General features: G+C 39.0%; 1 protein-coding gene across 4 annotated transcripts in view; it reads right to left on the reverse strand.

Annotated features, from left to right (window-relative positions):
* The window catches only part of ZNF852 (zinc finger protein 852), a 77,695-nt gene that overhangs the window by 42,054 nt on the left and 8,889 nt on the right, over positions 1 to 26,752 (reverse strand). For 3 of the 4 annotated variants that reach the window (XM_042956411.1, XM_042956413.1, XM_042956412.1), the window contains one exon: positions 24,542 to 26,717. In XM_042956411.1, coding sequence (XP_042812345.1) covers positions 25,276 to 26,717 — 1,442 coding nt within the window. In that variant the 3' untranslated portion in view covers positions 24,542 to 25,275. Of the gene's footprint in view, positions 1 to 24,541; positions 26,718 to 26,752 lie in introns of those variants that run through there. The other variant, XM_042956414.1, reaches the window with a different exon arrangement.

Raw genomic sequence — 26,752 nt, forward strand, 5'->3', positions numbered from 1 at the left:
GCCCCTGCAAAGCTTTTATTTATTTTTATTTAAAAATTTTAATTAAGATATTTTACATTTTTAATGTTTACTTATTTTTGAGAGAGAGAGTGTGAGTGGAAGAGGGTCAGATAGAGAGGGAGACACAGAATCCGAAGTGGGTTCTAGGCTCTGAGCTGTCAGGACAGAATTGATGCGGCCTCGAACCCAGGAACTGCAAGATCAAGACCTGAGCCAGAAGTTGAATGCTTAACTGACGGAGCACCCAGGCGTCCTCTCCCCCACCCCATGCAGAGCTTTTAAAGAAATTGTATCCCATATCAATTAAATCCACAGCATTTTGGGCAGGACCCTGGGGATTCCTAGTACTTTAAATCTCCAGGTGGTTCTCTGAGGCTGAGAACCTCAGAATTTCGGATGCTTCATTTTACCCTGATTCCCTCCTGCATGCAAAAGCTACATGCTGAAGGTTTTGGCTAGTTTGTTTTCAAGTTAAAATGTATCAGCTTTTTGCATCTAAAAATAAGAGGGGCATTTCCCCCTCAATTTTTTTCCCTCCTATTTTGAAATGCGGAAGGAATTTGGGTATGGTGAGTAGGGATGAATGTCAGGATTGTGACCAGAGAAAAAAGAAAAGAATGTAAAACTGAGAATTAGCTGTGGCCAAGTGACAAGAAATGAAATTGTTCTGATGAAATTTTCACTCCTTTTCTGGCCACAAGCTCTGAGACCCTCTTTTGTGGGTGAAAACAGGAAGTAAAAAAGGTGTCTCCTCTTTTGGAAGGTGATCTCTTTTTAAATGAATTTTTAAATTAGTGTGTAATTTATACTTAAAAAAGTACTGATGCTTTAAGTAGTAAAAAAAGGATTTAAAATGGAATTCAGCTTCACCTCTTATTGGACCCCACCTCACCCCCTCCGTCATCCCTAAATCCTCTCCCATAGTTCTGCAAATAGAGTATGCTTTGCCTAGCAGGAGTGGAAAGAAAGGATCAGGAAGCCAAGAAGGGGAGTTTAAATTCCATTTGTAATGGGGTGGAGGGTCTGTCTATCTTTGGGTCAGGCCATAGCCATGGGGAAGAGATTATGGAAACTGTTTTTTGTTGTATCCCAAAGTACTCAGAACAGGATTTAGCATATAGCAGGCGCTTAGTTAATAGTTGTTGAATAAATAAACGAATATTCTCTAAACCTAAGCCAGGTTGGTAGGCCTTTTCTCTCGTGACACTTTTTATATTCAGCCTATACCTTAATTATGTTTTTATAGAACCTATGCCCTTTGCTGGCTTCAGCTATCTTGGATGGAAAGGACCAATTCTGATTTTTATTTTTACATGTCCAAATTGAGATTTCATACTGTTTTCCAAGTAATACCAGATTTGTCATTCAAATAGTGTATTTCGAGCAATAGTGTATAATGGTTTCCATGGTTTTATATCCCTCTAATACAACCAACACTTGCTACTGTTAAAAGATAAGTTGTGACTTGGGGCACCTGGGTGGCTCAGTCAGCTAAGCAGCTGACCCTTGATTTCGGCTCAGGTCATGATCTCACAGTTCATGAGTTTGAGCCCCGCATATGGCTCCGTACTGATGGTGTGGAGCCTGCTTGAGATTCTCTACCTCTCTCTCTGCCCCTCCTCTGCGTGCACACTCTCTCTCTGTCTTTCAAAAGAAATAAACTTAAAAAAAAGATAAATTGAGGCATATTAACATTTTTAAAGAGTTTATATGAGGAAACATTGCTTTGGACTGAGTAGCACTAAATTGGAACTGGTTAGGAGGACTCCATCAACAGGAGCTAAAGACAACACTTTTATAGAAAAGATTGGTAGCAAAGCAAGGACGTTATTTGATTGGCTATACCTTAAGCAGTTTGCATTATTTGGGAGAGCCCAGTTGGCTGCTGGTGATTAATTGTTTTTCTTACCAGAAAAACATTGAGGCATTACAGGAATTGACTCTGACTTAGATTTTGGCTTCCTTATGAGGCTACCAAGGCATTAGAGCTACCTCAGTCTAATGGTCTCCTTGTTTGATTTCTTTATCAATTCTCACCTAAGGGTGACCCCAAATCTGGTATTAGTGCCACTCTTGGTCACTGTCATGTTTTAATTGTTCTTGTCTTGTTGTGAGAAACCCATGAAACTTGTGATAAGTTATGCTATCAGATTTGTGGAAGGATTGTTTCTGCTCTTTACTTCTTTGTCATTTGTTTATCTTTATCCAAGCACAGTGAGACCATTTGATATATTGCTGATGTCTCCAAACACGTATTTGAGATTCTTGAGAGAATACAGAGCACCATGGAGACTACAGTGATGGCTATGAGGGGGATATTACTAAGAGACTGAAGTATATCCTTTAGCGAGGGCCCCCATGAACCAAGCCAGTTATCAAATAAATTAAAGAATGTACCTACCTACAGAGGTATCAACCTACTTTAGCCTATTTTAGTGGCTTGTTAATTTCTTGTATTTGCTATAGTACCAGAGGTGTTGATCCAAGTACAGTATGAGGTATTTGCTAAAGCAGAGACTCCTCCTTGTTCAGCTAATAAGTAATTTAAAGCAATTTTATTATCTAAAACCATCTTAGCAAGAAACCCTAGGGACTTTTGTTGTGCATCTATGGCCTTGGTGCTAGCTTCAGTGATAGTTGCCAGAATTGAGAAGCATAGTTTTGCCATACGTTAGCAGAGAAAAAGCAAGTATCAAAAAAGCAAAAGGAATAAAAGATTTCATATTGCTTGGAGGTGAAGATCTTGATCACTGATTTTGGGAGAGTCGTCCACCTCAAGATGCCATCTGCTTCTGTTGAGAAACCTCTCTAGTCAATTTTAATCTTAGATCTCTAGCTGGCGTGCAGGTCCAAGAGTCTACAAGGGCCCTTTTAAATTCTTTTCAATGTTTTTTTGTTTGTTTGTTTTTTAATTTTTGAGAGACAGAGCACAAGTGGTGGAGGGGCAGAGAGAGGAAGACACAGAATGTGAAGTAGGCTCCAAGCTCCAAGTTGCCAGCACAGAGCCCTGCGCGGGACTTGAACTTCCCAACCACGAGATCATGGCCTGAGCCGAAGTCGGACACTTCACCGACTGAGCCACTCAAGAACCTCAGGGGCCTTTTTAATTAGGAGATGTGGACCCAAGATTCAGGGCCCTGAAATCTGGCTATTGTCTTTGTAGTGAGGAGGACCTGGTATGGTCCCTTTCTATGAGGTTCAAGGGCAGTCTTTCTTCTTAGTGATTCCAAGTCAGAAGAGTAGGAGCAGGGGCGCCTGGGTGGCTCAGTCGGTGAAGCATCCAGCTTTGGCTCAGGTCATGATCTCATGGTTCATGAGTTTGAGCCCTGCATTGGGCTCGGCGCTGATAGCTCAGAGCCTGGAGCCTGCTTTGGATTCTGTCTTCCTCTCTCTGCCCCCCCCCCACTCACATCAGCTCTCTCTCTCTCTCAAAATAATAAGTTAACATTTTAACAAATAATAAAAAAAAAAAAAAGAAGAGTGGGATAAAGTTGGAGAGTCAAAAACAGATATTTGGGAACCTAGAGAAATTCAAAGTCTAGACCAGTTTACAGGTAGTAGCAAAATCTCAAAGACAATGAACAGGACAAGAATCTGATATTCACAAGGGTGTGTAATAGTTTTTTACTGCAAGATAATTTTTCTGTTCACAATTACTCCAATTTTTAGAAAAAATAATCACAGACTAATTTGCATATTAGTCTACTATTATTAAACTTGGTTTTATTATTTACACAAGTGCAACAAAAATATGATTGACCAGACTTTTTAAAAGTCTCTTTTGCTAAAACTTCTTACAAGGACTCTTAGATTGGACTTTTAAAAGCCTCTTGAGGATAGGAAGCCAACCCAGTGATTTGCTAGATGTCACATGAAATACCTATAGATTTGGGTGAATTTTTTATTTCTTTTTTTTTTTTTTTAATTTTTTTTTTTTCAACATTTTTTATTTATTTTTGGGACAGAGAGAGACAGAGCATGAACGGGGGAGGGGCAGAGAGAGAGGGAGACACAGAATCGGAAACAGGCTCCAGGCTCCGAGCCATCAGCCCAGAGCCTGACGCGGGGCTCGAACTCACGGACCGCGAGATCGTGACCTGGCTGAAGTCGGACGCTTAACCGACTGCGCCACCCAGGCGCCCCTTTATTTCTTGAAGTTTGGAAATAGCTTGATATTCCTGGGGCTGCCAGGTATGACCTTTCTTACTCAATTGGTAAGACTGGGAACCCTGTAAGAAAAATTCGAGGAGATTTTTTCGAGGGCCTTTACTGGCTCCATTAAGCCAACCTTAGTTTCTTCTTTTTCCTCTCCTTCTTCTTTTTTTCTCCCTCTCCTTCTTTTATTCCTTTCCTCCCCTGCCCCTCCCCTCCTCCTCCTCCTTCTTCTTCTTTAATGTTTATTTACTGATTTTGAGAGAGTGAGAGAAGGGGTTCATGGGTGTGCAAGCGGGGGAAGGGCAGAGAATCCCAAGGCTGAATCTCGCCCTCCCCTGCTCCCCACCCCCCCCCCCCCCACCGCTGTCAGCATGGGGCCCAGTGCAGGGCTTGATCTCAGGAACCATGAGATCATGACCCGAGCCCAAATCAAAAGTCGGACTCTTAAATGATTGAGCCACGCATGTGCCCCGATAAACTGTCTGGTTATATTGAATTCTGTGCACATCATTTCAAACTATGACATTCCATTCAAAGTTGTGGCTATAAAACCAATGTGTCCATTGTGTCCTCTTACAAGGAGAATAGTTTTTTGTTGAATTTATGCAACTCAGTAGAGTCTAAAAAAAAAATACTTCGTAAGAGTTTCAAAATTCTGAAGGGATTAGGTAGGTAGGAAAAAAAGGTAAATTAAACCTTTAATTCTGTTTACAAAGTTATAATTTACCAAATTACTGTAGGGTATATATATATGTAGCTGAAGAGAAAAAAGTGAAAGATCTTAAATCTGGAAGAAAAAACATTAAAGAACTAGCAATGTTTCAAACAAAAAAATATATAATCACCTTTATCAGTTATTTTTCTTATATTCAGTCACTTTACATTCATTTGTTTTATCTAACAAATTTTTCTTTTTGGGGGAATTATTGGAGGGTATTATTTATTTTTCAAAATTTTATTTAAATTCTAGATAGTTAACATATAGTGAAATATTGGTTTCAGGAGAATTTAGTGATTCATCACTTACATATAACCCCCAGTGCTCATCCTAACAAGTGCCCTCCTTAATACCCATCACCCATTTAGCACATCTCCCATCCACCTCCTTCCTTCAGCCCTCAATTTGTTCCCTATCATTAAGATCTCTTACAGTTGGTTTCCCTCTCTTTTCCCCATTCCCATATGTTCATCTATTTTGTTTCGTAAATTCCATATATGAGTGAAATCATATGGTATTTATCTTTCTCTGATTGACTTATTTCGCTTAGCAGAATACACTCGAGCTCCATTCACGTCACTGCAAATGGAAAGATGTCATTCTTTTTGATGGCTAATATCCTAGATATATATATATATATATACATATATATATACCACATCTTCTTTATCCATTCATCAGTCAATGGCCATTTGGGCTCTTTCCACAATTTGGCATTGTTGATAATGCTGCTATAAACATCAGTGTGCATGTATCCCTTTGTACAAAAACCTGTATTTTTGTATCCTGTGGGTAAATACCCAGTAGTGCAATTGCTGGGTCACAGGGTGGTTGTATTTTTAACTTTTTGAGGAACCTCCATACTGTGTTCCAGAGTGGCTGCAGCAGTTTGCAGTCCCACCAACAGTGTAAGAAGTTTCCCCTTTCTACATCCTCACCAACATGTTTTTTCCTGTATTGTTAAGTTTAGCCATTCTGAAGGTGTGAGGTGGTATCTCATCGTGGTTTTGATTTGTATTTCCCTGATGATGAGTGATGTTGAGCATCTTTTCATGTGTCTGTTAGCCATGTATACATCTTTAGGAAAATGCTTATTCATGTCTTCTGCCCATTTCTTCACTAGATTATTTGTTTTGGGAGCGTTGAGTTTGATAAGTTCCTTATAGATTTTGGATACTAACCCTTTATCAGATATGCCATTGGCAAATCTCTTCTCCCATTCTGTAGGCTGCCTTTTAGTATTGTTGTTTCCTTCACTGTGCAGAAGCTTTTTATCTTGATGAGGTGCCAATAGTTCATGTTTGCTTTTGTTTCCCTTGCCTCTGGAGATGTTTCAAGTAAGAAGTTGCTATGGTTGGGGTCAAAGAGGTTGCTGCTTGTGTTCTCCTCTAGGATTTTGATGGCTTCCTGTCTCAGATTTAAGTCTTTCTTCCATTTTGAATTTATTTTGTGTATAAGAAAGTGGTCCAGTCTCATTCTTCATGTTGCTGTCAGTTTTCCCAACACCATTTGTTGAAGAGAATGTTTTTTCCATTGGATATTCTTTCCTGCTCTGTTGAAGATTCACTGACCATATAATTGTGGTTCCATGTCTGGGTTTTCTATTCTGTTCCGTTAATCTATATGTCTGTTTTTCTGTGAGTACCATACTGTCTTTAGGAGTACAGCTTTGTAATATAGCTTGAAGTCTGGAAGTGTGATGCCTCTAGCCTTGCTCTTCTTTTTCAGGATTACTTTAGCTATTCAGGATCTTTTGTGGTTCCATGCAGATTTTAGAATTGCTTGTTCTAGCTCTGCAAAAAATGCTAGTGGGATTGCATGAAATGTGTAGATTACTTTGGGTAGTATAGACATTTTAACAATGATTGTTCTTCCAATCCATGAGCATGGAATATTTTCCTATTTCTTCGTGTTCTCCTCAATTTCTTTCATTAGTGTCCTATAGTTTTCAGGGTACAGATCTTTCACCTCTTTGGTTAGGTTTATTCCTAGGTATCTTATGGTTTTGGTGCAGTTGTAAATGGGATTGATCCTTTGATTTCTTTTTCTGCTGTGCCATTATTGGTGTATAGAAATACAACAGATTTCCATAAGTTGATTTTATTTCCTTCAACTTTGCTGAATTCATGTATTCTAGAAAATTTTTTGATGGAGTCTTTAGATTTTCCATATAGAGTATCATGTCATCTGTGAATAGTGTAAGTTTGACTTCTTCCTTGCTGATTTGGATGCCATTTTTTCTTTTTGTTGTCTGTGTGCTGAAGCTAAGACTTCCAGTACTATGTTAATGAGTAATGGTAAGAAAAGAGCAATGGGGAGATTGGACATCCCTGTCTTGTTCCTGACTGTAAAGGAAAAGATCTTAATTTTTCCCCACTGAGGAAAAAAGCCATGGGTCTTTTGTGTACGGTCTTTATGATGCTGAGGTATTTCCATCTATCCCTACTTTGTTGAGGGTTTTTATCCAGAGTGGATGCTGTAGAGGCGCCTGGGTGGCTCAGTCGGTTGGGCAGCCGACTACAGCTCAGGTCATGATCTTGCAGTCTGTGAGTTCGAGCCCTGCATGGGGCTCTGTGCTGACAGTTCAGAGCCTGAAGCCTGCTTCTGATTCTGTGTCTCCCTCTCTCTCTGCCCCTTCCCTGCTTGCTCTCTGTCTCTCTCAAAAATATTTAAAAAAATTTTTTTAAAGAATGGATGCTGTCTTTTGCCCAATGCTTTTTCTGCATCTATTGAGAGAATCATATGGTTCCTATTCTTTTTTTAAAAAATTGATGTGGTGTATCACATTGATTGATTTGGAAATATTGATCCATCCCTGCTGCCCAGGAATAAATCCTACTTGATCATGGTGGCTAATTCTCTTAATGAGCTGTTGGATTTGATTTGCTAATATCTTGTTGAGAGTTTTTGCATCCATGTTCATCAGGGATATCAGCCTGTAATTCTCCTTTATAATGGGATCATTGTCTGGTTTTGGAATCAAGGTAATGCTGACCTTGTAGAATGAGTTTGGAAGATAAAACTGTATGTTAATTGTTCTTCAATTAAAAAAAAATTCCTGGGGTGCCTGGGTGGCTCAGTTGGTTGAGTGTCCAACTCATGGTTTCAGCTTAGATCATGATCTCATGATTCATGAGTTTGAGTCCCACATTGGGCTCTGGCACTGGCAGTGAGGAGCCTGGTTGGGATCCTCTCTCCCTCTCTCTGAAAATAAATAAACTTAAAAAATATTCCTAATATTGCAAAAATTAAAATAGAAAATTATCTTAAAAATGTTTTTGACATATGATTTTATTTTTATATTTTTAAGTTTCTTTTAATTCCAGCTAGTTAATATATATATACACAGTGTTATATTACTTTCAGGTGTACAATATAGTGATTCAACAATTCTATACATTACACAACATGTGTAACGTTTCTTCATCACAAGTGTACTCCTTAAACCCCATCACCTACTTAGCCCACACCCCACCCATTTCCCCTTTGGTAATCATCAGTTTGTCCTCTATATGAGTCTATGAGTCTGTTTCTTGGTTTGTCTCTCTTTACCCTTAACTCATTTTTTCCCATAAATTCCACATATGAGTGAAATCATATGGCATTTGTCTTTCTCTGTTTTATTTCACTTAGTATTATACTCCCTAGCTCAGTCCATGTTGTTGCAAATGGCAAGAGTTCATTCTTTTGTATGGCTGAATACTATTCCATTGTATACATATATACACTTGTTCTTTATCCATTCATGAATCAATGGGCACTTGGGCTGTGTCCATATCTTGGCTATTGTAAATAATACTGCTATAATCATAGGGGTGCATGCATCCCTTTGAATTAGTGTTCTTGTACTCTTTATGTAAATACCCAGTAGTGTGATTGCTGTATCATGAAGTAGTTCTAGTTTTAACTTTTTGAGAAACCTCTATACTGCTTTCCAGAGTGGCTGGACTAGTTTGCATTTCCACCAACATTTCAAGAGGGTTCCCCTTTCTCCACATCCACCAACATTTGTTGTTTCTTGTGTTACCGATTTTAGCCATTCTGACAGGTGTGAGGTCATATTTCATTGTAGTTTTGATCTGTATTGCCCTGATAGTAAGTGATGATGAGCATCTTTTCATGTCTGTTGGCTATCTGTATGTCTTCTTTGGAGAAATGTCTGTTCATGTCTTTCCCCCATTTGTAATTGGATTCATTGTTTTTTGACTGTTGAATATTAGAAGTTCTTAATATATTCTGGATACTAGTCCTTAATCAGACATGTCATTTGCAAATATCTTCTCCCATTCTATAGAACGTTGTTTGTTTTATTGATTGTTTTCTTTGCTGTGCAGATTTTATCTTGATGTAGCCCGTAGTTTATTTTTGCTTTTGATTCTCTTGCCTCAGGAGACGTATCTAGTAGGTAGTTGGTACAGCCAATGTCAAAGAGGCTACTGCCTATGTTCTCTTTTAGGATTTTCATGGTTTCAGGCCTCACATTTAGGTCTTTCATCCATTTGAATTTATTTTTATGTATGGTGTAAGAAAGTGGCCTAGTTTCATTATTTTGTATGTTGCTGAACAGTTTTCCCAACACATTTTGTTGAAGAGACTGTGTTTTTCCCATTGGATATTCTTTTCTGCTTTGTTGAAGATTCACCATATAATTGTGGCTTTATTTCTGGATTTTCTATTCTGCTCCATTGATCTATGTGCCTATTTTTCACTGGTACAATATTGTTTGGTTTACTATAGCTTTGTAATAAAACTTAAAATCTAGAATTGTGATGCCTCCAGCTTTGGTTTTCTTTTTCAACACTGCTTCAGCTACTCAGAGTCTTTTGTGGTTTCATATAAATTTGGGGGTTTTTGTTCTAGCTCTCTGATTTGATAGGGATTGCATTAAATGTATACATTGCTTCGGTAGTATAAACAATTTAACAAGATTTGCTCTTCCAATCCATGAGCATGGAATGTCTTTCCATTTCTTCATGCCACCTTGAATTTCTTTCATCAGTGTTTTATTGTTTTCAGAGTAAAAATCTTTTACCTCTTTGGTTAGGTTCATTTCTTATGGTTTTTAGTGCAATTATAAATGGGCTTGATTTCTCAATTTCTTTTCTGCTGCTTCATTATTGTTGTATGCAAATGCAACAGATTTCTGTACAATGATTTTGTATCCTTCAACTTTACTGAATTCATGTATCTAATGAATTGTATTCTAACAATTATTTTGGTGAAGTCTTTTGGATTTTCTATATAGTGCATCATGTCATGCAAATAGTGAAAGCTTGACTTCTTCCTTGCCAATCTGGATGCCTTTTATTTGTGTTGTCTGATTGTGGCTAGGACTTCCAGTAATATATTAAATAACAGTGGTGAGAGTGGACATTCTGTCTTGTTACTGACCATAGAGGAAAAGTTCTGTTTTTCCTCATTGAAGATGACACTAGCTGTGGGTTTTTCATAGATGGCCTTTATTATGTTGAGGTATGTTCCCTCTAAACATACTTTGTTGAGACTTTTCATCATGAATGGATGTTATACTTTGTCAAATGCCTTTTCTATGTCTGTTAAAGTGATCATATGGTTTTTGTCTTTTCTGTTATTGATGCATCATGTTGACTGATTTGCAAATATTGAATCACCCTTGCAATCCAGGAATAAGTCCCAATTCATTGTGAAATTTTTTTTAAGGTATTGTTGAATTCAGTTCGGTAGTATTATATTGAGATCTGCATTCATCAGGGATATTGGCCTATCATTCGCTTTTTTAGTTTTGGTGTCAGGGTAATGCTGGCCTCATAGAATAAATTTTGAAGCCTTCCTTCCTTTTCTACTTTTTGGAATAGTTTAAGAAGAATAGGTATTAACTGTTCTTTAATGTTAGAATTTGCCTGTAACACCATCTGGCCCTGGACTTTAATTTGTTAGGAGTTTTTTGATTACCGATTCAACTTCTTTGCTGGTTATCAGTGTGTTTAAGGTCTATTTCTTTCTGTTTCAGTTTTAGTAGTTTATATGTTTCTAGGAATTTATCCATTTCTTGCAGGTTGTCAAATTTGTTGCCATAAAGGCTTTTTTTTTTTTTTTTGGCTTTTTTGGCATACACTTTTTAATAATATTCTCTTATGATTGTATTTCTGCCGTATTGGTTATTTCTCCTCTCTCGTTTGTGATTTTACTTTTTTGAGTCCTTTTTTTTTTCTTGATAAATCTGGCTAAAGGTTTATCAATTTTATTGGTTTTTGCAAAGAACCAGCTCCTGGTATCATTGATCTGTTGTCTCTTTAGTTTCTTTATTATTTATTTCTGTTCTCATCTTTATTATTTCCTTTCTTCTGCTGGTTTCAGGTTTCGTTTGTTGTTCTTTTTGTAGCTCCTGAGGGGCGTTATGTTGTTTGAGATTTTTCTTGTTTCTTGGAACTAGGCCTGTATTGCTATAGACTTCCCTTTTGGAACCACATTTGCTGCATCCCAAAGGTTTTGAACCATTGTTTTCATTTTCATTTGTTACCGTTTACTCTCTTATTTCCTGGTTGACCTATTGTTTAGTAGCATGACATTTAACCGCCATGTATTGGTAGTCTTTCCAGAGTTTTTCTTACAGATGACTTCTGGTTTCATAGTGTCATAGTCAGAAAAGACGCATGGTATGCAAGGCTGTGATCTACTTGAATTTACTGAGGCTGGTTTTGTGGGCTAATGTGATCTATTCTAGAGAATGTTTCATGTGCACTTGGAAAGAATGTGTATTCTGCTATTTTAAGATAGAATGTCCCGAATAGATCTGTTAAATCCATCTGGTCCAGTGTGTCATTTGATAAGGGAACTATCAATTAGTTCCCTTATGTTTGTTTTAACTGTTATATATATTTTGGTGCTACCATGTTGGGTGCATACAACAAATTGTTGTATCTTCTTGTTGGATCGCTCCCTTTATGATTATATACTGTCATTCTTTGTCTCTTATTAGTTTTTGTTTTAAAATCTAGATCGTCCAATATAAGTATTGGCACTCCAGATTTCTTTTGACATCCATTTGTATGACAGATGGTTCTCCATCCCCTCACTTTCAATCTGCAGTTGTCTTTAGTTCTAAAATAAGTCTCAGGAGTTAAGATGGTGGAGAAGTAGGGGGACCCTAGGCTTTCCTCATCCCTCAAACACAGGTGCATTGAGGTCAAATGACTTGGAATACCCAGGAAGTCAATTTAGGAACTGGCATAAGGATCTCCACAGTTGTTAGGACACAGTGTGGCAGGTGTGAGGTGTGTGGAAGTGAATTGAGGGGAGAGAAAAACAGTGGTGCTGCGGAGGAGGGGGAACCCTTTCTATAGGGAGAGAAAGAGATAAAGGTTGAGAGAGTGAGGCGTTTTGCACAAGATGAAAACCTCTCCAGACCATGGAGTAGGGAGTGAGGGGTACTGAGTGTTGTGCACTATTTGCAAACAGCATGTGCAGCTCAAATTCTGAGGTTTTGAAAGTGCAAGACTTTCTCTAGGTTGGAAATGTGGTGTGCACTCCTGGGAAGGAGGGAACTGGCCCTGGAGTGCAGAGAGTGGTGGGTTGCACTGGTAGACAACATTCCCCTTGGAGTACATTTGGAAAAGGGTATACTGCCTCTCCGAGGACAAAAGACCCTGCAGGGACCAGCAAGAGGCCCCTCATTGGCAGAGGACAGAGGCGCACACAGAGGGCAGATAACCTGGTTGCTGCTTTCCAGGGGGCTACACCATATGTTCTGCACAGTGCACAGGCGTGGGACTGTTCTTCTGTGACAAAGGACATGAGACAAAGCACAGAGAAGGGTGGCAGTCTGTGTGGTGCTGGGTCCTTTAAGATTTGAAGTTTTGAATCCCAGCTGCACATTAAACATAAAATGCAGAAGGGCTGTGGTGCAGAGCCTGACTGCCCTCTTTATTATGTGAGGGCTTACTGAACAGTAGGGGGTTTAAGAACCCCTGTCCTGGGACAAGAGTAGGGTGGCACAATTTTCCCACTCACACCCAATACAGTGGGACTTCAGAGAGCAGCACAGCAGCCCCAGTGGAGGCGGGACACCCTTATGCCAAACCCTACCCCACTGTGCCTGGCAAGTGCATATTTGCTGGGGCAGGTCTCACTCTGAATCAGTGTAGCATGTCTCTCCTCCAGAACACCACCACAGGCAGTACTCTGTATGAACCAAATCTACTATCATAGAGTGCTTCAAAGCGTCACCTGCAGTTCTGGAGGAAATAGGAAGGCTTACTTTTTTTCCTTTTGTTTATTTATTTTTTTGGAATCAATCTTACAGTTTTTTGTTTGTTTTAGTTTGGTTTTATCATTTCCTTTTCCCTTTTGTTGGATCAGCCTTCTTTTTTTTCTTTTTCTCCCCCTCCCTCCCCCGTTATTTTTCTTTGGAATCAGGTGTATAGCTTTTTGATTGTCTGTTTGTTTCTTTTTCATTTCTTCTTTTTTCCCGTTTTTGGGGGGGTGTGATTAGCCACCCCCCCCCCCCCCGGCCAGGCTTATTTTAACAAACAAATCAAAGCATGCCTAGTTTATTCCATCACTGCAAGCAAGGAGGAGCTCTGCAGAGGACTGAGCAGTGGGAAAGAGCAGCCAAAAAGCAACACTAGAGTGCACACAACATACACCAGAAACAATTCCTGAAGTGCCAAGTCCTGGACAATGTATGACCCCTTTTTAATACAGCAGTACTGTCAGGTGCAGGAAACAGGACAAGATTTCCAACATGCAAAAGACAGAGACTTAGCCAAAATGACAAGATGAAGGAATTCTCCCTAAAAGAAAGGTTAAGAAGAAATCACAGCCAGTGACTTCTTAAACCAGATATAAGCAGGGGTGCCTGGGTGGCTCAGTTGGTTAAGCGTCTGACTTTGGCTCAGGTCATATATCTTGTGGTTTGTGAGTTTGAGCCCCATGTCGGGTTATGTGCTGACAGCTCGGAACCTGGAGCCTGCTTCAGATTCTGCGTCGCCCTCTCTCTCTGCCCTTCCCCTGCTCATGCTCTTTCTCTCAAAAATAAATAAACATTAAAAAAATAATAATAAATAAAACATATATAAGCAATATGTCTGAACAAGAACTTAGAACAAAAGTCATAGGACCACTAGCTGGGCTTGAAAAAAAAAAATGCTTAGTCAGGCTGAAATAAAAATGCTATAACTGAGATGCAAAACTGAGTGGATACAGACACAAGGATTAAAGGAGCAGAGGAGAAGAGGTGATATAGAAGATAAAATTATGGGAAAAAATGAAGCTGGAAAGAAGAGGAAAGAAAAGTATTAGGTCATGGAGGTAAACTTAGGCAACTCAGCTATTCCATAAAGTGAAATAATATCCATATCATATGAGTCTCAGAAGAAAAAGAGTGGGGAAAAAAGGGGCAAAAGGTTTATCTGAACAAATTATAGCTGAGAACTTCCCTAATCTGGGGAAGGAAACAGGCATTCAAGTCCAAGAGGCAAAAAGAACTCCCCTCAAAAAAAAAAAAAAAAAGTCAGCAACACAACATATCATAGTGAAAACTTGCAAAATACAAAGATAAAGAGAGAATTCTGAAAGCAGCTAGGGACAAAAGGTTCTTAACCACAAGGGTAGATACATAAGGTCAGCAGCACACCTGTCCATTGAAAATTGGCAGGCAAGATGGTTGGCAGGGAATATTCAACGTGGTGAATGGGAAAAATATGCAGCCAAGAATTCTTTATCCAGCAAGTTTGTCATTCAGAATAGAAGCAGAGATAAAGAGTTTCTGAGACAAAACTAAAGGAGTTCGTGACCTAACTAACCCAGTGTGCAAGAAATTTTAAGGGGGACTCTTTGAGTAGAGGAAAAAAAAAAAAGATCAAAAGCAATAAAGACTGGAAGAACCAAAGAATATCGCTAGAAACACTACAAGGAATACAATGGCACTAAATTCATATCTTTTACTATTCACTCTGAATGTAAATGTACTAAATGCTCCAATCAAAAGACACGGGGTATCAGATTGGATTAAAAAACAAAATCCACCTACATGCTGCTTACATGAGACTCATTTTAGACCTAAAGACACCTGCAGATTGAAAGTGATGGGATAGAGAAGCACCCATGTTGTGAATAGATATCAAAAGAAAGCTAGAGTAGCCTGACTTATATCAGACAAACTAGATTTTAAAGACTGTAATAAGAGATGAAGAAGGGCATTATAATCATAACTAAGGGGTCTACACCATCAAGAATAGCTAATGATAATAAATATTGATGTCCCAACATGGGGGTACCCAAATATATAAATCAATTAGTAACAAATATAAAGAAACTCATTGATAATAATACAGTAATAGTAGGGGACTCTAACACCCACTTACAACAATGGATAGTTCACCTAAGCAGAAAATCAACAAGGAAACAATGGGTTTGAATGACACGCTGGACCAGATGGACTTAACAGATATATTCAGAACGTTTCATCCTAAAGCAGTGACTTATACATTCTTTTCCAGGGCCCATGGAACATTTTTAATAAAAGGTGAAAGACTTATTTGATCTGAAGAGAAACCAGCGTATTGGAACATTTTTAAGATTATATCACATACTGAGTTACACATCAGCCCTCAACAAGTATAAAAAGATTGAGACCATGCCTTGCATATTTTTGGATCACAACACTATGAAATGTGAAGTCAGTCACAAAAAAAGATTTGGAAAGCCCTCAAATACATGGAGGTTAAAGAAAATCCTACTAAAGAATGAATGGGTTAATCAGGAGATTAAAGAAGAAGTAAAAAAAAAAAAAAATACATGGAAGCAAATAGAATTGAAAACATGACAGCCCAAATCCTTTGGAATGCAGCAAAGTCAGTGCTAAGAGGGAACTATATTGCCATTCAGGCTTACCAAGCTTCTTAAAGCTAGAAAGGTCCTAAACACACAATCCAACCTTACACCTAAAGGAGCTAGAAAAGGAACAGCAAATAAAGCCTGAAGTACAAAACATTGTAAGAGAATGCTATGAAAAATTATATGTAACAAACTGGGCAATCTGGAAGAAATAGACAAATTACTATAAACTCACAAACTATCAAAACTGAAACAGGAAGAAACAGAAATTCTGAGCAGACCCAAAACCCGCAAAGAAATTGAATCAGTGATCAAATATTTCCCAATAAACAAGAGTCCTGGGCCACATGGCCCAATTCTACCAAACATTTAAAGAAGAGTTAATACCTATTCTCAAATTGTTCCAAAAAAGTAGATGTAAGGAAAACTTCCAAACTCATTCCACAAAGCCAGCATTACCTTGATTCCCCAACCAGACAAAGACCCCACTAAAAAGGAGAGTTATAGGCTAATAACCCTGATGAATCCAGATGCAAACATTCTCAACAAGGTACTAGCAAATTGAATTCAACAGTACATTAAAAGAATAATTCTTTTAATTCTTATCAAGTAGGATTTATTCCTGGGCTGCAGGGATGGTTCAATATTTCCAAATCAATCAATGTGATATACCACATTAATAAAAGAAAGGATAAGAACCATACGATCCTATCAATAGACGTAGAAAAATCATTTGACAAAAGACAGCATCCATTCTTAATAAAAACCCTCAACAATGTAGGGATAGATGTAACATACCTCAACATGATAATGGGCATATACAAAAGACTCACAGCTAATTGCATTCTCAATGGGGAAAAACTGAGAGCCTTTCCCCTACAGTAGGGAACAAGACAGGGATGTCCACTCTCACCACTGTTATTTAACATACTACTGGAAGTCTTAGCCTCAGCAATCGGACAACAAAAAGAAATAAAGGAACAAATAATAAACAAATCAGCAAGGAAGAAATCAAACTTTCACTATTTGCAGATAACATGATATTCTATGTAGTATCCAAAAAATTGCTAGAATACATGAATTCAGCAAAGTTGTAGGATATAAAATCAATGTGCAGAAATCCATTGCATTTCTATACACAAATAACAAAGCAGCAGAAAAAGAAATTAAGTAATCAATCCCATTTGCAACTGCACCAGAAACAATAAGGCACCTAGGAATAAACTAAATAATCAGGTAAAAGGTCTGTACTCTGAAAACTATAGAACACGTATGAAGGAAATTGAAGAGGACACAAATAAATGGACAAGCATTTCATGCCCATGTACTGGAAGAGCAAACATTGTTAAAACGCCTATGCTACCAAAAGCAATCTACACATTTCATGCAATTTCTATGAAAATACCACTAGCATCTTTGGCAGAACTACAACAAATGATTCTAAAATTTGTATGGAACCTTGAAAGAGCCGAATAGCCAAAGCAATCCTGAAAAAGAAAAACAAAACTGGAGGCATCACAATTCTGGATTTCAAGCAATATTACAAAGTTGTAGTTATCAAGACGGTATAGTATTGGCACAAAAACAGACACATAGATCAATGGAACAGAACAGAAAACACAGACGTGGACCTGCAAATATATGGTCAACTAATCAACAAAACTGGAAAGAATATCCAATGAAAAAAAAAGACAGCCTCTTTAACAAATGGTGTTGAGAAAACTGGATGGCAACATGTGGAAGAACGAAACTGGACCACTTTCTTACATCATACATAAAAATAAATTCAAAATGGATGAAAGACTTAAATGTGACACAGAAAACCATCAAAATCCTTGAGAAGGACAAGCAGCAACCTCTTTGAGCTCATCCATAGCAATTTCTTATCAGACACATCACCAAAGCCAAGAGAAACAAAAGCAAACATGAACTATTGGCACCTCATCAAGATAAAAAAAAACCTGCACAGCAAAGAAAAATCAACAAAATTAAAAGGCCGTCTACAGAATGCAAGAAGACATCTGCAAGTGACATATTTGATACAGGGCCATTATCTAAAATCTATAAAGAACTTATCAAACTCAACACCCAAAAACCCAACAACCCAGTTAAGAAATGAACAGAAGACATGTATGGACACTTTTCCAAAGAAGAAATCCAGATAGCTCAACATCACTCATCATCAGGGAAATTCAAATCAAAACCATGAGTTACCACCTCATACCTGTCAGAATGGCTAAAATTCACAACACAAGAAACAAAACTACTACCCAAAGAATACAATATGGATTCGAAGCAGTACATGCACCCCAATGTTTATAGCAGCACTATCACCAATAGCCAAACTATTGAGAGAGCCCAAATGTCCATCCACTGATGAATGGATAAAGATGTGGCGCATATATATATATAATGGAATATTACTCAGCCATCAAAAAGAATGACATCTCACCATTTGTAATGATGTGATGGAGCTAGAATGTATTATGCTATGTGAAATAAGTCAATCAGAGAAAGAAAAATACCATATGATTTCAGTCCTCTGTGGAATTTAAGAAATGAAATAGACAAACATATGGGAATGGTTGGATAAAAAAGAGAAGGAACACAGGAAACTATTTATTTATTTTACTGTTTATTTTTGAGACAGAGACAAAGCATGAACAGGGGAGGGGCAGAGACAGAGAGAGGAAGACACAGAATCCGAAATGGGATCCAGGCTCTGAACTGTCAGAACAGAGCCTGACACGGGGCACGAACCCATGAACTGTGAGATCATGACCCGAGCCAAAGTCGGACGCTTAACTGACTGAGCCACCCAGGCGCCCCAGGAAACTCTTAAAGATAGAGAACAAGGAGTGCCTGGGTGGTTCAGTTGATTAAGCTTCTGACTTTGGCTCAGGTCATGATCTCACAGTTCATGAGTACAAGTCCTGCATCAGGCTCTCTGCTGTCAGCACAGAGCTCACTTGGAATCCTCTGTCCCCCTCTCTTTCTGCTCCTCCACCCCCTCATTCTCTCTCTCTCAAAATAAATAAAATTTAAAAAAATAAGGAAACTGAAATCTCCATTAAAAAAAAAAAAGAGAACAAAATGAGGGTTGATGGAGGGAAGGCGGTGGGTAATGGACTAGATAGGTGATAGGTATTAAGGAGGCACTTGTTGGGATGAGCACTAGGTGTTGAATATAAGTGATGAATCATTAAATTCTACTCCTGAAACCAATATTGCACTGTATCTTAACTAAAATTTTTTATTTATTTATTTTTTATTTTTTTTTAGTTTTTTTAACTAAAATTTAAATAAATAGAGTCTCTTGTAGGCAGCATATAGATAGGTGTATTTTTTTAATCCATTCTGTCACATCTTTTGATTGTAATGTTTTGTCCATTTATATTCAAATTTATTATTGATAGATAAGTATATCTTGCCATTTTATTACTTGTTTTCTGGCTGTTTCTGAAGATTTTCTCTGATTATCTCTTTCATGTTTTGCTGATTTTATTCAGTAATATATTTGAACTTCTCTCTCTTTATTCTCTGCATATATATTAGTGGCTTTTCATATATCGTTACCATTAGGTTTGTACATAATCTCTTCTGCATTTAATAATCTATATTTACTTGATGATTAAGTTTGAACCCATTTTTTTCTCCTCTCCTCTCCATATTGTAAGTACATGTTGTTATATTTTATATCCTTTTCTTTATGAGTTCCTTGACTGATATTTTACAGAAGTATTCATTTTTACTGCATTTGTTTCTTACCTCTATACTGTCACATTTGGTCTCTCCTTTCCATTCAACGAGTCTCTCTTAATAATTCTTGCAAGCTGGTTTAGTGGTCACAAATTCATTTAGTTTTGTTTGTCTGGGAAACTCTTTATCCCTCCTTCTACTATGAATGATGACCTTACTGGATAGAGTATTCTTGGCTGCAGATTTTTCTCATTCAGTACTTTGAATTTATCATGCCACTTTCTGACTTGCAGAATTTCTGTTGAAAAATCTCCTGTCAGCCTTATGGGTTTTCCCTTCTGTTGTCTTGCTGCTTTTATCATTTTTTTTTCTGTATTACTGTATTTTGTAAAGTTAATTATAACATGTTTTAGTCTTCTTTTGTTGATTCTGTTAGGCATTCTTTGTGTGTCCTGGTCTGGATATCTGTTTTCTTCCCCAGATTAGGGAAGTTTTCAGCTATCATTTCTTCAAATAAGCTTTTTGTGACACTTTGTTCTTCTGGGATTCCTATAATATGAATGTTATTGCACTTGATGGAGTCAGAGTTCTCTAAATCTATTCTTGTTTTGCATAATTCTTTTCTCTCTTTTGTTCAGCATGATTCCTGTCCATTACTCTGTTGTCCAGGTCACTAATTTGTTCCTCTGCTTCTTTCATCCTGTTGTTCATTCTATCAAGTGTGTTTCTCATTTCACTTATTATGCCCTTATCTCTACTGTTATTCCTCCCATCCAAGTACTAACCAGGCCCGACCCTGCTTAGCTTCCAAGATCAGACGAGATCGGGCGCATTCAGGGTGGTATAGCCGTAGACTCTACTGTTATTCCTTATTCCTATCTTAATGGTCTCACTCATGTCTTCCACTCTTTTCTCAAGTCTAATGAGTATCTTTACAATCACTTTTTAAAATTTCCTATTAGACATGTTACTTATATCTGTTTTGCCTGGATCTCTGGTTTTGGCCTTGTCCTGTTCTTTCATTTGGCATAAATTTCTCTGTCTCCTCAATTTGTCTGCCGCTCTGTGTGTTTCTCTGTGTTAAGTCAACTGTATCTTCTGTTCTTGAGAGTAGTGACTTTATGAAAAAGAGTTCCCAGAGTGCCCTGGAGTGCAGTCTCCCCTGTTCACCGGAACCTGGCACTTCAGGAGAATATCCTATGTGTGTTGCTTATGCTCTGCTGCTGTGTCTAAATCACTTTTCCTTTCAGTGCAGTTGTCTGCACTGACTCTCTGCCTGTTGTGGGGTGTGCTTGCTGTGGTATTAATGGTACTCAGGCAGGTGAACTCAGTGGGGGTGGGAGGTGTGCCTGCTGGGAACCTTGGGAGGGGGGCAATGGTGTTAGCAAAATTTGCGGTAGGTCACTAGTCCTATGCAGGATCCCCTGAAGCACTGCTGTGACTGGGGATGCACAGCTGGGTGCGATGTGGCAGCTGGGCCTGGCACAGTGTCTGGGCTAGGCTAGAACTGTGTACCTGGTGGCTGGGCAAGGTAGGCAACTGCAGCAGGGGTATGCAACTGGGTGTGGTGTAAAATGGTGTCTGGTGGTGCCTGGCCTGGGGGCACATGGCCAGTCACACAGGCACAGCACACAATTGTGGCCAGCGTGCAGCTGGGTGAGACACATGAGGGTGGCTGGGGGCACACAGCTGGGCAAAGCATGGCAGATATGTGTGACGTGTGGTGGCAGCTGTGTACCTAGCAGCTGGGCACCCACACAGCTTTAACAAAAATTTCCCGGGGCCCAGTGCACTGCTAACAGGTTAGGTAGCAAGTGGCTATGCTACTCTGCCTCCCCCATGTATTTCTGTGCTTCTACTGGGGGGTATGGGAAGAAAATGGGACTGCCAACTCTGTTTTCAAACTTGAAAACTCTGTTTTCAAGGTCCCCCAACAGACTCCAAAATCAGTATGAACAGATTCATCTCCTGTTTGCTCATGGTGTTGCACAAACTGCCGTTTTTATGTCCCTTTCCATGCAGGCCACTAAGGGCAGCAACCCAGCTATCACTTGCCCTCCTGGCTTGCCTAGTGCTTCATCAGCTGACCTCCAAAGCTCCACGTTCCCAGACTCACTGGTTTTAAAAACTCACAGAATTCAGCCCATCTAATTTTTAAAGCCAAATGCTATGGGGATGTCTTCCCCATGTGAGTTCCCTGGTTAAAGGGCCAGTTCCTCATCCTTTTTGTGTGTGCAGCTCCCTCCCTCCTGCAGGCAGCCTCTTTCTGCCTTTCTGACCATTCTAACCTTTCAGATGCAACTTCTCTATATTTACTTGTGGAGTTTGTTCTGACAGTCTTTGGATCACTCTCTGGTTTACTGACTTGGATGTGGATGGTATCTAGCTCAGAATGCAGGACGTGGTGAGTTCAGGGTCTTCCTACTCTGCCATCTTCCCAAGCTCCCTAATTACTGTATCAATATCATATGATGTTGGCCCAATTATGTCTTTGCCTGTTTATGTTTCAGAAATTATGTAGGCAGATAGATATGATTCAGTTATCATTACTAGATATCCTATCTTCCTAGATTTACTTCAATTTGCTAATTCTTTCCACCTTAAGGCACCAGTACTACCCAGACCCTCTTAACAAACTCCTCTCAAGAATTCCAACAGCCTACAATGTTCTGGTGACCCTAGTCATACCCATTCCCCCAGACCTTCACAGAGGAGCTGAGGTGGGGAACCCTGGAACATGCCAAGCACCTTCCCTGGCTTTCATTAATAGAGATATACCCATTTTTATAAAATTCGAAAAAGGTAAACAAATCTACAGTAACAAAAAGCAGATCAGTAGTTACCTGGGGCTTTAGCCAGAAGAGGAATGGGCTATAGGAGGTCTCTTTTGGGGACGATGCAAATGTTCTGTATTTCAATTGTGGAGATGGATTCCTGCATGGAGTTTCCTATCAAAACTCACTCAATGGTATACTTTAAATAGATGTAGTTTGTACACCTATTTTATGACTCAATAAATGTGATTTTTAGAATGCAAAAAAAAAAAAAAAACCTGAAAAATAGAAAACTTACCAACCAACCTAATAAAAACTCTAAGTATTGTAATTATTACAGTGGGTACCATTATTATAGTGTCAAGTACCATTTTAAATGTCTTACACTTATGAACTAATTTTATCCTCACAACCTTATGAGGCAGCTCCCTTTTACAGATCAAAGAACTGAGATACAAAGAAGCTAAGTAACTTGCCCAGCGCCACACACCTAAGAAACTGGTGGAGCCAAGACTTGAACAAGGGTGCAAGGTACAAAGTCTGTGCTCTTAACCACTATACTGTATTACTTCTTCTAAAAACAATGGGAAAAAACTTCCTAAACACAAGAATATTTAGCAGCAACCAACAAGAGTGAACACTGTATGCAATTTCAAAATGCCAAAACATTTCCCCTGAAAGTTACAAACAAGACATGGGATGTCCGTTGACCACTATTCAAAAATTTGGGGGGGGGGGCACCTGGGTGGCTCAGTAGGTTAAGCATCCAACTTCATCTCAGGTCATGATCTTGCAATTCAGGAGTTCAGGCCTCACGTCAAGCTCTGTACTCACAGCTTGGAGCCTGGAACCTGCTTCAGATTCTGTGTCTTCCTCTCGCTCTGCCTCTCCCCTGCTCACACTTTGTCTCTCTTTCTCTCTCAAAAATAAATAAACATGAAAAACTTTTTTTTTATTTTTAAAATTTTTGCTAACACACAACTTAAGTGACATACAGATTGGAAATTAAAAGAACACTAACCATTATTTATTGTATACTTACAAAAGCTAGGAAATGAAACAAAAAAACTATTAAAACTAAAAATAATTTAGCAAAGCAATTGGATCCAAATAACATTTTTAAAACTCAGTAATTTTTTTTAATACTAGCAATACCAAAAGAAATTGAGGTATGGCTTTCATATATAGCCCATCTTCCTCCATGCAAGAGCCTGAGTACTTTTCCAGGAGGTAAGGACATTCATTCCTACTGAACACCTATACCAGATTGGTAGTGGGGAGTAATATGAATAGTGCTGGATTTCCCCCTCCAGAGAGACTCAGGATGATAACAAGATGAGCACATGACAAACAGTTACAGCATCCAATAGTCAGGGTTTTTTACTGAAGACATGACCAGTGATGTGCAAATCACAGAGGAAGGATGGGCCCATGTGCTATTACAGAGTCAGGTTCCTTCCCAGCATCTGGGCACTCCTAAGATAAAACACTTTTAAGAAAGTCCTATCTGCAGATTTTATAAAGGAAAATGGAAATAAACACCACAAAGACATCTTAAAACAAAAATCTAATTTAAAAGTTACAGATGGGAAATTTCTAATTGTGTCTTTGATTCAGCAGTTTTTATAGACCTCTCCAATAAATATTCTTTTGACTTTTTTCTGAGATGCCTCCCCCCAAATGACATGTATTTTGTATTTTCTTGAGACTCAATTCCCTTTCTTCTCCATTGTCTGACAGAAATCACAGCTCACAAAAATCTCTCCCCTCCAGGCTACCTATCTAATATTGCCCTTCTAACCTCCTCCTCCTCCTCTACCACATTATTAATCCTACTGCCCTAAGAGGAAAGGGTTGGACACCAGAGGCAACAGCTCCCCAGCACTGGGGCCTTCCTGCGAGACTGGGAGAAGATGTTCAAGCTAATGTCTCATATATGACCGTAAGACTCTAAAAAGCCTTACTGTTTCTTATCCTTATAGGGAATTAGAGATGACCCAGAAGATAATTACAATAGTTAAGTGTACTCCTCTCACCTTGAAATTAGATGGCAGTTGCAGGTAGAGAGAACTACCTGATAGGGATATCAGAGTCACTGTGAATTCCAATCACAGAAAACAGGGAAAAGTATGTTATCAGGGGAAATGAGTGCTGACTCCATCACCTGGACAACACATATACACAAGGACAAACAGAGGGATGCTCTAGCACAAATCAATAGCTCTTTGAGGCTGAGGTAATAGCAGGAAGACTTCCAGAGGTATACTCAGAAAATATGAATGAGGCTTTTGTATGTGGTATCCTATGATATTCATCTTTAAGTCTTTGGTCCAGTGGTGGAAGGGGAGTTCATGCTCAGTTAAAAAGGGCTGGAGAGATGAATTTTTAAAACTTATTTATTAAACAACTAGTATATGAGAATTGTCTATGTGCTAAAAGACAAAGATCTCATACCCGACCCCAAACAGCCTACATTAAATTGGTATGAAACTATACACATATGCATTGAGAATAGTTGTCAAGACAATTTAATAACAATTGCAAATTACAGCACAAAGTAAGTTGAAGCATGAGGTCAAATCAACAGAAGTTTAGGAGGAAGGAAAAGCATTTCAAGAAGAAAGTCTTTCTGAGATGAGCTGGATCTTAAAGGGTCTGAGAGGCCAACATTAACAAATAAGAAGAGCTTTTCTAGGTAGGGAATGCAAATGATGAGGATCTAGATCACAACAGAACTTTTGAAAAGGCCATGCCCAAGATAGGTAAGTATCAGAGCACTGGAGAGTAACTTTATGTAAATGTGAAATGAATTAGCTGCAATAGAAAAGAAGCATGTAATCACTGTCTTTGACAAGCACACAATCTGACTATGGGATTCAAAAACCAGAGCTATATTTTTGGAGAGAGAGAAGGAAGGAAACCTACAACTACCTGAAATCTGTCGTTCTTACTTCCCTGATAGTGGGGAATGATGGCACTGTGACTCTCCCAACTTTATGACCCAGCAGAATGTAGGGAATGGCTGTTCAGTGATACCAAGAGATCAGGGTGAGCATCTTTCTTACAAAAACAATGAATTTAACTCAAGTTTCTGGCTTTGTTTTGGAGAATGTCTTAACTAACTGAGCGAGCCAGAACTGAGTGCTTCTCTCCAGTGTGAGTTCGCTGGTGGTGATTGAAAGTGGAACGCTGACTAAAGGCTTTCCCACACTCAATACACTCATAGGGCTTCTCTCCAGTATGAACTCTCTGATGCACAGTGAGCTGTGAGCTGTCACTAAAAGCTTTCCCACAATCATTGCATTTATAGGGTTTCTCCCCAGTATGGGTTCTTTGATGAACCATAAGGCTAGAATTATGACTAAAGACCTTTCCACACTCATTACATTCATAAGGCTTCTCACCAGTGTGAATTCTCTGGTGTATAATGAGGTATGAGTTCTGATTGAAGGATTTTCCACACTCGTTGCATTTATAGGGCTTTTCACCTGTGTGGAGTCTCTGATGTCGAATAAGACATTTACTGAGACTGAATGCCTTACCACATTCATTACATTCAAAAGGTTTTTCTCCAGTATGAATTCGCTCATGGTCAACAAGTTGAGAGATCTGATTAAAGGCTTTCCCACACTCACTGCATTTGTACGGTTTTTCCCCAGTGTGGAGACTCTGATGTCGAATAAGACATTTACTCCGACTGAAGGCCTTGCCACATTCATTACACTCATAAGGCTTTTCGCCAGTATGGATTCTCTGATGATCAGTAAGATTTCTATTAGAACAGAAAGCTTTCCCACATTCACTACACTTGTGAGGTTTCTTACCAGTGTGAAGTACCTGATGTCGAACAAGATTTTTACTCCGACTAAAGGCAGCCCCACACTCAGTGCATTCATAAGGTTTCTCTCCAGTATGGGTTCTTTGATGGTCAAAGAGCTTGGAACTCTCGTTGAAAGCTTTTCCACAATCATTGCATTTATATGGCTTCTCACCATTATGGAGTCTCTGGTGTTGAATAAGATGGGAGCTGTGTCGGTAAGTCTTTCCACACTCACTGCACTCATAGGGTTTTTCCCCTGTATGGGTTCTGAGATGAACTATGAGCTGAGAGGTCTGCCTGAAAGTCTTCCCACACTCATTACACTCATAGGGTTTCTCTCCAGTATGGATTCTCTGGTGCCCAATGAGATGTGAACTCCAATTAAAAGCTTTACCACATTCATCACACTGGTAAAATTTCTGTCCCTTGAGAACTCTCTGATGTTCTGTAGCACTAGAGGACAGACTTGGATCCTTATATTCATCACATCCATCTTTTGTGGATTTACCTTTATCCTTGTGTGTTAGTTTGAAGAAGTCACTTTCCAGTCTGCTCCCTTCCTCATCTGAGGGTTGCCCTTCCAGCTTCTCTAAAGCACCTTCACAGGCAGTTCCTGCCTCTGGTTCCCCAGAAACCACCCCACAGAGGCCTCCTGATGTCCCATCAGATGACCCCAGTCCTTTAGAAACTTCCTGCTTTGCAGGCAAATCTGGACACTCCATCCTAGCCTCATTTGCTGCCAAAAGAGAGAAGAAAACAACTTTTATTCAT

Source organism: Panthera tigris, chromosome C2 (assembly GCF_018350195.1).
Source record: "Panthera tigris isolate Pti1 chromosome C2, P.tigris_Pti1_mat1.1, whole genome shotgun sequence".
Lineage (NCBI taxonomy): Eukaryota > Metazoa > Chordata > Mammalia > Carnivora > Felidae > Panthera > Panthera tigris.